General features: G+C 36.0%; 1 protein-coding gene across 1 annotated transcript in view; it reads left to right on the top strand.

Moving 5' to 3' along the window:
• The window catches only part of NHLRC2 (NHL repeat containing 2), a gene marked incomplete at its 5' end in the record, with an annotated part of 29,524 nt that overhangs the window by 5,843 nt on the left and 12,115 nt on the right, over positions 1-11,566 (top strand). The window contains 3 exons of the mRNA XM_035891504.1: positions 1,184-1,639; positions 3,924-4,045; positions 5,620-5,749. Of these exons, the coding sequence (XP_035747397.1) occupies positions 1,184-1,639; positions 3,924-4,045; positions 5,620-5,749 (708 nt within the window). The remainder of the gene's footprint in view (positions 1-1,183; positions 1,640-3,923; positions 4,046-5,619; positions 5,750-11,566) is intronic.

Genomic DNA, 11,566 nt, shown 5'->3' with positions numbered 1-11,566 from the left:
AAAGTGGCTTGACTGAAGGCTTGAATGAAGGCCCTTCATTCTTTTTGTGTTGGGTAGGAAGGGGGAGTGGAAAATTTGGGGCTGCTTACATAATTGTCTACTTGGGATGGAAATAGATTTATTTCTTACCACTAGGGAAAAGCAGCTGAAATCTGAGCCATAGACTTCTATTTCTGTGTTTGAATTTTATAAAACTAAGAAAATAAGGAAGCAATTCAAGGAAGCTAGTAAGTGTGTGCTTCTGATCAATTTTAAGGTTGGTATTACATATGCAGTATATATAAGCAGAATTATATTACTTTGTGCTTACGCAACACCTTCATACTAGGATTTCAAGTGCAGCTATCCCTGTTACGGGAAAACCTAAACCCTTCTTCATTGTCTTTATTAACTAAATATAGAAATTAAATTAAAAATTTTAAGGGGAGGGGTAAAAATCCATTATTTAATCCTCTTTTTGGGGTTTTTTGGTTGTGTTGGTTATTGGGTTTTTTGTTGTTTGTTTTTTTGTTAAGAAAAGAGTTCAAGCCTGCCTGGTTTGTAACAAGTGCTACTTGTCATTTTGTCATAGTTGTCAGTGCTGCCATTTTTATTTGAAATACAGAATAGTGTATTGATTTCAGAAGCCTATATATTATTTTTTTACTGTTTGTCTAGAGTTAGATATGCCAAGGTAACTTTGGATTTCCAGAGTTCAATGTTACTTTTGTGATTCCTAGTTAACTGTGGGAAAGAATTCATTGTCTAAAACACCATAGTTGTGTATGGGAATCAAAAGACAAAGAGTTATCGTAAACATCTGAAAAAACTCAAAAGTATCAGTTGAACTGCTACAGCTTACCCGTCATTATTTGGAAAGTATTTTCTACCTTAGTATGTAGAGGTTCAGGAACTAAGAACAATTTATGACATAGTAGATGTCAACCAGCTGGGGAAGTAATAGTCCTAAAGTTCAGTAATTTGACTGAAATGTTATTTCTGAGTTTTAGTATTTTGTATATGTAGTTAGCTATATTCCGGCTGAGATGTAACTGCTTTTTGTTTGTTCAAATCCTCTTTCATTCTGGAAAGCAGTTGGTCATGTTGTGAGATAACTGCTTGATTTTTGCTTTTTTTTTTTTTTATTCAAATACAAATGTTTCGATGCATTCAATGCATTAAATTACTTTATTTTTCCTTTCAGATGGTCTTATTATTGTTGGTGTCCATTCAGCGAAATTCCCAAACGAAAAAGTTCTGGATAACATAAAAAGTGCCATTCTGAGGTATAATATTGTCCATCCTGTAGTAAATGATGCAGATGCAACACTGTGGCATGAACTAGAAGTGTCCTGCTGGCCAACTCTGGTCATTCTCGGGCCTCGTGGAAATATGCTGTTTTCACTTGTTGGAGAGGGACACAGAGAGAAGTTGTTTTTATTTACTTCTATAACACTGAAATTCTACAAGGAGAGAGGACAAATTAAAGATAACAGCATTGGAATAAAGCTATACAGAGACTCTCTCCCACCTTCTCCCTTGCTGTTTCCTGGCAAAGTGACTGTAGATAATTCAGGAGAAAGGCTGGTAATAGCAGACACTGGGCATCATAGGATTTTGGTTACTCAAAAAAATGGACAAATTCTACACACTATTGGAGGTAAGGCTATATACGTTTATTATAGTAATTTTAATTCAAGAGTAGAGTATGTTCACTGGGCCTACTAGACTGATTCTTTTCTTAGAGGACCTAGCAGTTTATAAACACTGCCAGAAATGTTTTGGGTTTTTTTCCTACTAAAATCACTTTTACTGGTTATGGGTGGATATAGTGTAGTACCATCAATGGGAGACTCTGTTAATGCAACTGTTTGAGATGTCTTAATTTTTTTTCTTTGTTCCTTTGACTAGGTTTTGTATTTTTGCAATGTCCAATATGAACTAATAATGCCCCCCTTCCCAACAGAAGAAATGAATGTTGAATTGTGGTGATGGAGTTGTGTAGGGACTGTTTTGGGGTGTGTTTTTTGTTTGGTGGTGTTTGGGGTTTTTTTTAAATGAAGAGCATTGCCTATAGGATCCCCTTCATAGGATCCCCTTCTGTTTTTACAGGAGGGGAGAAATATTAAGAACAGTGGTATTGCATTGCTACATAGGCACCTGAAAATCAAGTTGCCTTAGTGTACATGAAAAGGCCTGTGTTCTCACCAAAACTGAGGTGTAACACGTAAACAAGTTATAACAATAGTGAAAGTTAAGTATTTTAAATTTAGTTGCATTTGTTACAAAGTTTATACTAGTAGCATTTTGGCTTTAAAAAACTAATCTCTTTAACTGTTTTTGTAAAATTACTATCTGCTTTACAATGCAAATCAAGAAAATGTAGTTGAACTTGCACACTCTTTGTGTGCTTTACTCTTTCATAAATTAAACATTCAGACTTGTTCTGGTTTTTTAATCTGTTCCAGTGGTCAAAGTTACATCTTCATGCACCAAGTACATAGCTGTTAGGGCAGTCCATCTAGCAGCAACCATAATGGGCAGGTTTAGGAAGTGGTTGAATCCCCAAATCATTGAAAACAACAGTTTATGTCTCAGTGTCAGGACCTGTATGCTGATGTGTCCTGTTGTTACTTAGTCTGGTATGGTCTAATGCCTGTCCCATGCAGGATCCTACAAACCTCATAACCAGTGGCAATGCTGTTTAAAGAAGGGAAGACAATCTCTTGCTGTTTGAAGTAACAGTGCATTGGGTAGACAGAGTAATTATCCGGGTTAACCTGATGAAGGCATTAGTCTTAATACCCTTCTCCTATGGGAAGTACAAACAGTATTTCTCATGGCAGAAGTGAGGGAATTGGGTTTCTGTTTGATCTGTGAGATGAAGTCTCTGCTGGCAAGGTCCCCTTTAGTGTTTTGGAATAGTCATTAAGTAGCAATTCAGAGGGCAGTGTCCTAACCTCTGAACCCATGCCCCTCCTTCCCCTGGCGCTCTGTGCTATTCCCTCCCCTGGGTGCGCACCCTGACGCTTACCAAGGGGAACTGCTGGAATCCCACACCCCAGCACCTCAGTGCTTCCTGTCTGTTAAGGTCTAAATTGTCTTCTGACAGTAGGTTGTCAAAGTTGGTGTATTTCGGTGACTCAGTTAAATGATTCAGTGGGCAGAAAATAAAGTAATGAAGTTGATAATACAGTAATAAATGTGGGCAAGCACAAAGGTTGAAATTACTGTATTTGCATCATAAATCATGATGCACACATAACTCATATATCTAAATGTCTTCGGCTGACACATACTGCTAATGCACTTTAAATGTTACTCCCTCTGAAATACGATGCTTACCTTCATACTGTGATGTTCAGGTCATGTTCCTTTCTATTTCTTGATTGTTCTGTGCAGAAGACTGTCACTCCATTATTCTCACTGTTCTTTTCTGTAATTAGTTCCATGTCATCTTCTTCCCAATTACTATAGCTAATGAGAAGATGCTGCTAATCAAATATTAGTTTCCTTTGTGATTACACTGAAATCTAAACCACTGAAATGGAACTGAGCTTTGGAATTTAAAGTTTTTCCTGCTGGTTTCCTTTGATGTAGTCAGGAGTAAGAAAAGATGTAGTTTTTTATTTCTGTCTTCTGCTGCTGTTGTCCTTTAGTGCAAGGGAACGGGAGCAATTTAGACCCCTATTAAGACTTCTCTTTGGAAGATGAGCTTAAAGAAGTGGAGAACTTGTGAAGAATGAGTTCAAAACTTAATAGCACCAGGCTATTGTAATTACATAGCACAGTGACTAAAATGAGACTACACAAAATATTAAAAATGGAAACTACAAGGTGCTGTGAAAGCATCTCTTAGACTATGTAATTCTCTTACAGGTTTAAATGTATGTACTTTATTTTTTTCTAAAATTACTTTTGAGTTGGCTTTGTTTCATTTATAGGTCCAAACAGTGGAAGGCGAGATGGAAGATTTTCAGAGGCAGCTTTCAACTCACCACAAGGGATCGCTATAAAAAATAATGTTATTTATGTAGCTGATACAGAAAATCACCTAATTAGAAAGGTAAATTTTCCATAAGGAAAAAATTCAAAATTTAATCTCTCATACTTTATTCTACTTACACAGCTGAAAATTTACACCAGATTAATTACTCTCCAAATACCCTCAACATCAGGAAGGAAATTTGGCCTGATATCTTAGAAATAAATGTTTTGTGCGGTTTGTTTTTTAAAAGGCTACATATACTTTTGTGCTTCCTTTCAAGTGAAGATTATATGTGCTACTAGTTTGAGCATAACTGATGAGATTTTTTTTTTTCTAGTGACTCTTACTTTCCTGTTATGAGAAACATCTATTCTTAGTACTGGAAGCAAAAATTGTTTTTGTTTCACTTCCAGTCGTATCAGATTCTTATCTAAAGTTATTGTATTACTATGGTTCATTGAATACTTAAACTTTTGTTAGCTGTTTGAGTCTCTAAAGTACAGGTAATGTCTTTAATTTCAGAATTGTCTGCCTGTGGATTTTTTTTGATGAAAGACTTTCAAGGTTTTAGCATGTAGGAATGTTACTCTGTCTATTGTCATTGGATCTTACATTTGGTTAGGTCAAATTTAGAATAATCAGAAGCTAAGTTTGTTGAAGCAGTATAGTATTACCTTATTATTAAAAGTGTTTTACGCATCTCAGAAAATCTTATACTCAGATCCTCACCAATATGATTGATTCTTGATCAGAGGAGGTACATCCTTACTCACTTTGGCATATCTTTGTCTGTTAAGTAGGTTCATTCTGTGTTTCATTTCAAAGCACTAGTCCACAAACTTCCTGCACTGTATTCATTGTAGTTGGCTGCCAGGTTTTATTCTGCAAAGGACCAAGGCTCCCTGTTGGTAAAGAATCATTGTTACTAAAAATGAGTAGATTGCTCCAGGTTCCTCATCTTTCTAATATTTATCACTGTAGCCTGGTGGCCACAGGAAATAAATGTTGCAGGTTAGCAAAGACAACACAGAAAGGTTTGGAAGATCTGGATCATTTTGCTTCAGCATTTTTCATGATAATTAGCTGTTCCCTTTCATCTGAACGTGCCATGAGTGTATCCAAGAATTAAAGTAACACAGCAGCTACATGACATGCTTTCAGATGGTTGTGCAGGCCACAGGCCGTGCAAAAAGAGTGCATTTACTGCTACAAAAGTTAGAAGATGCTACGCATGAAAGACTCACTTTTCACATGATTATCAATTCATGAGAGGTATTGGAAGCCACTTAGAAAATAAGCAAAAAGGGAAGTAAAAATAAAGGGATTTAAGTTGCAGAAATGAAATAAAATAAAAATATATTTTGCTCTAGGGCCTGAAATAAACAGCAAAAATAATTTGCTTTGTACAGATTGTTTTGTATAGAGATGGGAGATAGTGTTACAGTATCTGAATTTTTATGTCATATTCCTATAGAAGTTTAAAATAAAACACCCACGTCCATTGTCCATCTGAATATTTCTCTAGAAAATTTCAATGCTTTCTTCTACAACTGCTGAGCAAGCCTTGACAAAGCAGTGTTAATTTTTGTTGTGTGTGGAAGAGAATTCAGTTAATGGTGTACATTCAGTGTGTATAATTTTGCTTCTTGTAGATTGACCTGGAATTAGAGATGGTGACGACTGCAGCAGGTGTTGGGATACAAGGTGTTGATAGGGAAGGTGGAGCAAAAGGGGAAGAACAGCCTATCAGCTCTCCATGGGATGTGGTCTTCGGAAATTCAAGTATTGTATCAATTAAGTGTTTAACATCTCATTTTTACACATGCATGACTTTGCTAAATGTTTTCCTGTTTTGGTAATAATCTGAGATGTGAAAGAGTAAATACTTACTTTACAACTGAGTCTAAAAAACAGTGGTTTCATTTGCAAGTTATAACTGCAGTTCTGCTTTGGATCCTGAAAAAATGTGAGCTGTTACTTGATGTGAAGAAAAATTCTTTTGTATCAAGTTACATGGTTACTGCTTCCAAAACCAGAAGGAAGTTGTGATTGCTTTTGTGCTTTATGCCAGGATCACTTAAGAAGCAGCTACATTTTACAGGAAGTGGGCATTGTGTAGAAGTTCCTTTCCATGACTATAAAGACATGTCTGACGACTTGTAAATATTTGAGTTTAGGAAATAAAAATAATTTTAGTTGGGGACCTCTGTTTATTCCTGTTTAGGTGACATAAAATGATTAGACTCAAGGTCATGATAGAGTCAATCAGATAGGAGAGGATTTATGCAAAATCTTTGCTTGATAGGACGCAAGAGTCAGCTTCTCAGGATTTAAGCAGCTTCTTTCCTGATTCACATCTGAGCTTGACATAGCATGTTTTCAGCTGCTATTAACTGTGACTTGATACTCTATTTTCTCATGTTTCCATTTCAATATAATTTAGAAGTTGCAGATGCCAGTTTCTTAACAATGACAGAACAATGCTTTAATGTGGTGTAAACCTCTTAGGTCAGTATTGCAGGCATAAAAAATTACTGGTAATATTGGGATTTCTTGAATCTGCAGATGAGTGGATTGGGGAAGTAGCATGGTTTAAGTCTGATACCCTTAATTAAGTTTAAGGGAACATGAAGCTAGTTCACAACTGCTGATTGTAAAGAAGTCTTCTGGTACAAATACTTTTTCAGTATAGACAGTATACCAACAACAACCTTGACTGCTTAAATAAGCAACTGGCATGAATTTTATGTATTTTTTTCATAAAATGTCTTCTACCAAAAAAAAAAAAAAAAAAGGTTATTTTTTTAAAAGCCTTTGCCAATGACCTTTACAATCTGTGTTAAGCCTATGGAATCCTACTTGCAAGGGAAAGGAGTACCTGAAAGAGAATCTCACCAGATGTGGGTTGATAGTAATAAAGGCATGAGTTTTGTTGAATTTTATCCAATCTGATTTTTCCTCTTGTGAACCAGCAGACTGTTGTGTGACTAGATGGTATAGTTTTCAAGGTGTCTTGAACCAGCAAACTGATCTCCATGTGATGTTGTTGCAGAGCTGTTTGGCAGATCAGCGAAGAAGGAGACTAATAACTCATCAGTGCCTCAGAAACTTAAGCTGGTTAACAGAACTATTCAAAATATCCTGTAATTTTACTTTTCTTTTTTCATGATGCTTTCTTCTGCTTCTGCCAGTAGTTGAATATCTGTTGATGCTTTTTATTTTTGAGAGCTCTGCTTGTTAAATGTTAATTGATATGATAGTTATCAACATGAACATAGTAATCACTGAATTAGTCACCTGTAGAGGATTAGTCATCTGCACTGTTCAACACTGACTGCTGAATTTTTATAAGCATTTACATAAAAATCAGATCTTCTGAATGCACTCTGTTCAGCCCAGTATAGATTTTTGTCATATTCAGTTAGAACCTACCAGTCAGTTGTCTGTTTAGATCTCTGCAAAATATAATATAACCTGTCAGTTAAGAAAAGCTTAAATCAATTTAAATTCCTTCTTTGAGAGGGTAATAGATCAAACAGATAAAATATGTGTGTGTGTGCGTGCTTTCAGTTTCTTTTAAAGATTTTTTAATATGGTTTTGTGTGAGTAAAGTAAGGCAGGAAAAATGTAAATTACTGTAATAGCTATATAAAACTATAACCAGAGAGAGTTGTCAAAACGGAGGGTTGTACAGAGTAGAATGTTAACAGGAGTCTGTCCCAGACCATGAGGAACAAGGACTGTGTCTTGCAGTCTGCAGTGCATTTGTCTTACAGCATAGATACTGTCGAGAGCTGCAGTGACTTCTTGAAGTTTGTTGCCAGACATCAAAATAGTTTGTCAGCACTGCAGCAGAGTTTGTCAGAGTTGTATTGTTACTGCCGATTGCTTGAGCTTAGCAGGATCTTCTGTTACTCTCCAGTATATCATAGGATGCATGTTATTCAGTAAATGCACACAAAGCACAGTTTTGTAGGAAATCTTCACTGCCCTGGGCAGAGACCCAGCCCTCTGTTGGTGATTCTCAGGGTGCTGTCCTACAAGTAGATACCCTGTTGTCAGTATATTAAAACTGGTATGCCAGTGTCTATTTATGCATTTGGATGGATGAAGTAATTGATGAGAGTTTCAAAAATCACTTTTGTTCGCATCCACGCAGCAGTGCTGATTTTTTATGTATGCTTCTATGTATCTGTGCAAGTTGTGGGAGGTATTGTACACTTCAACAACTCAGGGTCGTTATTGCAAAATTCATAAGTTTGACTTTTGTGTTAACTGGCATGTCATGTGGAAAATAACATCATAGTTTCCCATTTTCCTTAGATCTATGTAGCTTAAACTGTGTACAAGAGGCATTTTTTCTTTTCAGAAGATACATTTATGGATTTTATAGTTTTTAAACAAGTGATGCTTCTGTGAGTTTCCTTTCAGTGTCCAAAGCCATGCTATCCAGAGCATGAAAGGAGAAAAAAAGAAGTTTAAACATTTAAGCTTTTTATATACTACACTAGACAGTATCGAACAGCTTATGATGACCTTTTCAAATCCTCAAAGGGAAAGGTTACCTCTTAAGAGAAATTTTTTTTTCTGTATCACTTACGTTTCTTGAGTTTAGTCCTACATACAGTTTAGAGTACGTATTGATCAATTAAAAACTTGTTTTAATGTATAGTTTGTTGTGAAATTAAAAGTACTGAGGAAAAAAAATCTATGAGGGTGCAGGTAAGTTAGTATTCAGAACAGATACTACTAAGTAGCATGCTTTTAAGCATCCTCATAGTATTTCCATGAGATAGTAGGCTTTTGTTTCCTGATTTTATGCAGATGCTGAAGTCTGAGGCAAAGAGGTTAAGTGACTGGGAAATACCATTTAAAAGAACTGTCTGTCTTTAAGGAGGGGAGTTAATGGGGACAAAACACGTGCTAGGATGCAGGCAGATGATATTCTTCCTTGTCATCTTTTTTATTTCTTTAGTTGTGGTCATTGAGTTTGTTTTACCTTCCCCCTTTAAAATTCTTGAATGAACTCCGTGGATTAAATTCTGGCTTTGCTGAAGTTGATGCTGAAATTTGCATTGACATAGATTGTGCAGGAAATACAGGGGGAGGGCCAGCAGCTTAAAAATACATTATTAAATTACTGTGTGCTTTTTTAGCTTTCTCTGTTGTCCCCTTCTATTTTTATTCAGTGGGTGTTGAAAGCAAGTGATACTTAAATGCACAGTTGATCTGAGTGTGAAATGTTCTTGATAGCTGCATTCTTGCTGGAAGGAACAGGACAATGACCTGTGCTTGGTGACATAACTGTGTGTTTCACATTCCAAAATCTGGTCTTAAATTGCATGATTGTAATCTATTTATAGAAACTCCCAAGTACAGTATTGACCATGCTTTCAGTAAACTAGTTGGAAATTTTTACGTCAATTTAAGTTTTACGTAGATATTATTTAAATGAAAATACAGTATCTTATCATACTGGTACAATTTTTATAGCCCTTAAAAGGCAAAAGTATGTAAGATTTTCTTCCTCTCTGTTTCTGCTAAAGGGTTATTTAGTACTACTGCATTCCGGAGGAAACACTTTTTTTTCTGAATTACCCATGGTGATTCTTCCCTAATTTTACAAAAAAGTAAAGCAATAATCACTTCAGCAATAAGCAATTAGCACTTCCTGGGTGAGCTCAGACCATATATCAACTATCACTGTCTGAACTGTCTGTATCTTGAAAGTATGCTTTCTACCTGTCACTTTTCTTTTTCCTTCTAGTGTGGTCTCATTCTGGTGATGAGGCTCTAGCCTTCACTGTCCTGTGAATGGAATCTTCCTTGGTAATAGCTGAAAATAAAAGAGCTGCATTTGTGATCATCAGGGGTTAATTAGGAATGATTTTTCTGGACAACTCAAAATTTGAATTACTCTAAGCATATGTTGCATATGTAATACGACTGCATGATGTATCAATGTAGATTTACTTGGAATGCAAAAGGCCTTCTCATATCTTTATAGCAGTTACCTATGCAAAGTACAAACTCAAACATGCCCCATTCAGCTTTGGGCTGCATCTCCCATCATGCAAGTTCCGTTGCACAGAAAATCGTGTTCAAGACATCATTGACACAAAACAGCATTGTCTGTCTTCTCTTCTTGAAATATATCCAAAAGTTACTTGTAAATGGTAATTATTTTTATTTTAAATATTTGAAATTTCAAAGAAAAAGTATCTTCTTCATTAAAGATAAGGCTGAAGTAAAGTGGAAGACCTACTACAGGGTTTCATTCCTGTGCAAGGCCTGTTTAAGGAGAAAAAGTCTTTTGAAAAATCTGACGTTAAGAAGTTACAGTGGAGAACTGCAGCGAAGCAGGTCATTACCTCGTCTTGCTTTGGGAGGACTTCTGAAGCACGCTGCTTGCTGTATATTGGCTGAGTGGGTCAAGCAGCTTCATACTGTTGGCAGAATCACATAGAGGGACAAATAGATTTAACTGAAGTTTTCACATGTCCTAACATAATTTATGGTACGTTTTAAAGTGGGATTTATTTTTTTCCTTTAAACATTCGAAAGAAAACTGAGGAGGGATAAACTTTCGGAACTGGTAGCTTTTTGTGTGATCAGCCCAACAGACTTTATCTCTCCAGAAACACAGTGAAATTGTTGCCTGAAAGCTCTGATTCTGTATTCCAAGCCAAAACTAAGAAATTAAGGAGCTTATGGTATTGCTGAATAATAATAGCAACAAAACTTACTAATATTTCACATGTTCACTATAGAAAGAGGTCAAGAAATCAGATGTTTACATTAGTATTTTAGTATAAACGTGCCTTTGACAGAAACATACAAAGACTGAAGTCTTAACCCAGGGATGTAATGGGAGTTATGACTGAATATCCAGCAGTAATCCCACACAATTTAGTTTGACAGACTAATTTTCTAGTAAATTTGGATTCTCTACATTTTAACAGAATGGATGATGATGATGATGATGACTTTCTGCAGTAAAAAGAAGCATTTAGATTAGTGGAGTTAACATCTTAACAGACGTCAAACTTAGTAACATTTTGAAGGCCATGACTTGAAATGCCCTCTATAAAAAATTATTGTATTTGTACCTGGAATGACAATGCCTCATTCTCTTTGTTCCGCAGGCTGTAGTCTTGTTCTATGAATTAAATGTATGCTCATGATAAAGAAGTTAAAACTACAAATAAATTTCTAAACACTAGTTCAAGTATCAGATACTGGTTTTCATGCAAAATTCCAGATGCAGAGCTGCTGGAAATAAACATCCTTGACAAGTCCTACAGATTCTGTCAGGCGTGCTGGGGTCAGAATGAGACCCTGTTTTTAACTGTACTCATTTGATGCTGAAATTGCCTTTGAATATGGAATGTGGGTGTTGGAGGTCAGGGGAGACTGCACTGCTGAAGGACCCTCAAGTGTATGCATTTGCTATGCTTAAATAGGAATGAATAAAGCGCATAGCCAGGCTTAGCTTTTTCTGTAGTTGTGGTGATGTACCCCCACACTAAATAATTTAAATTAGTCCTTTCATGTTAACAAATGCTATCACTTCTACTTGGGATTTTTTTTAAGTATTTA

This window comes from Egretta garzetta, unplaced genomic scaffold, assembly GCF_000687185.1.
Source record: "Egretta garzetta isolate BGI_Z169 unplaced genomic scaffold, ASM68718v1 scaffold273, whole genome shotgun sequence".
Lineage (NCBI taxonomy): Eukaryota > Metazoa > Chordata > Aves > Pelecaniformes > Ardeidae > Egretta > Egretta garzetta.
Note: the sequence above shows the minus strand (reverse complement) of the source record. Positions and strands in the feature narration are given on the sequence as shown.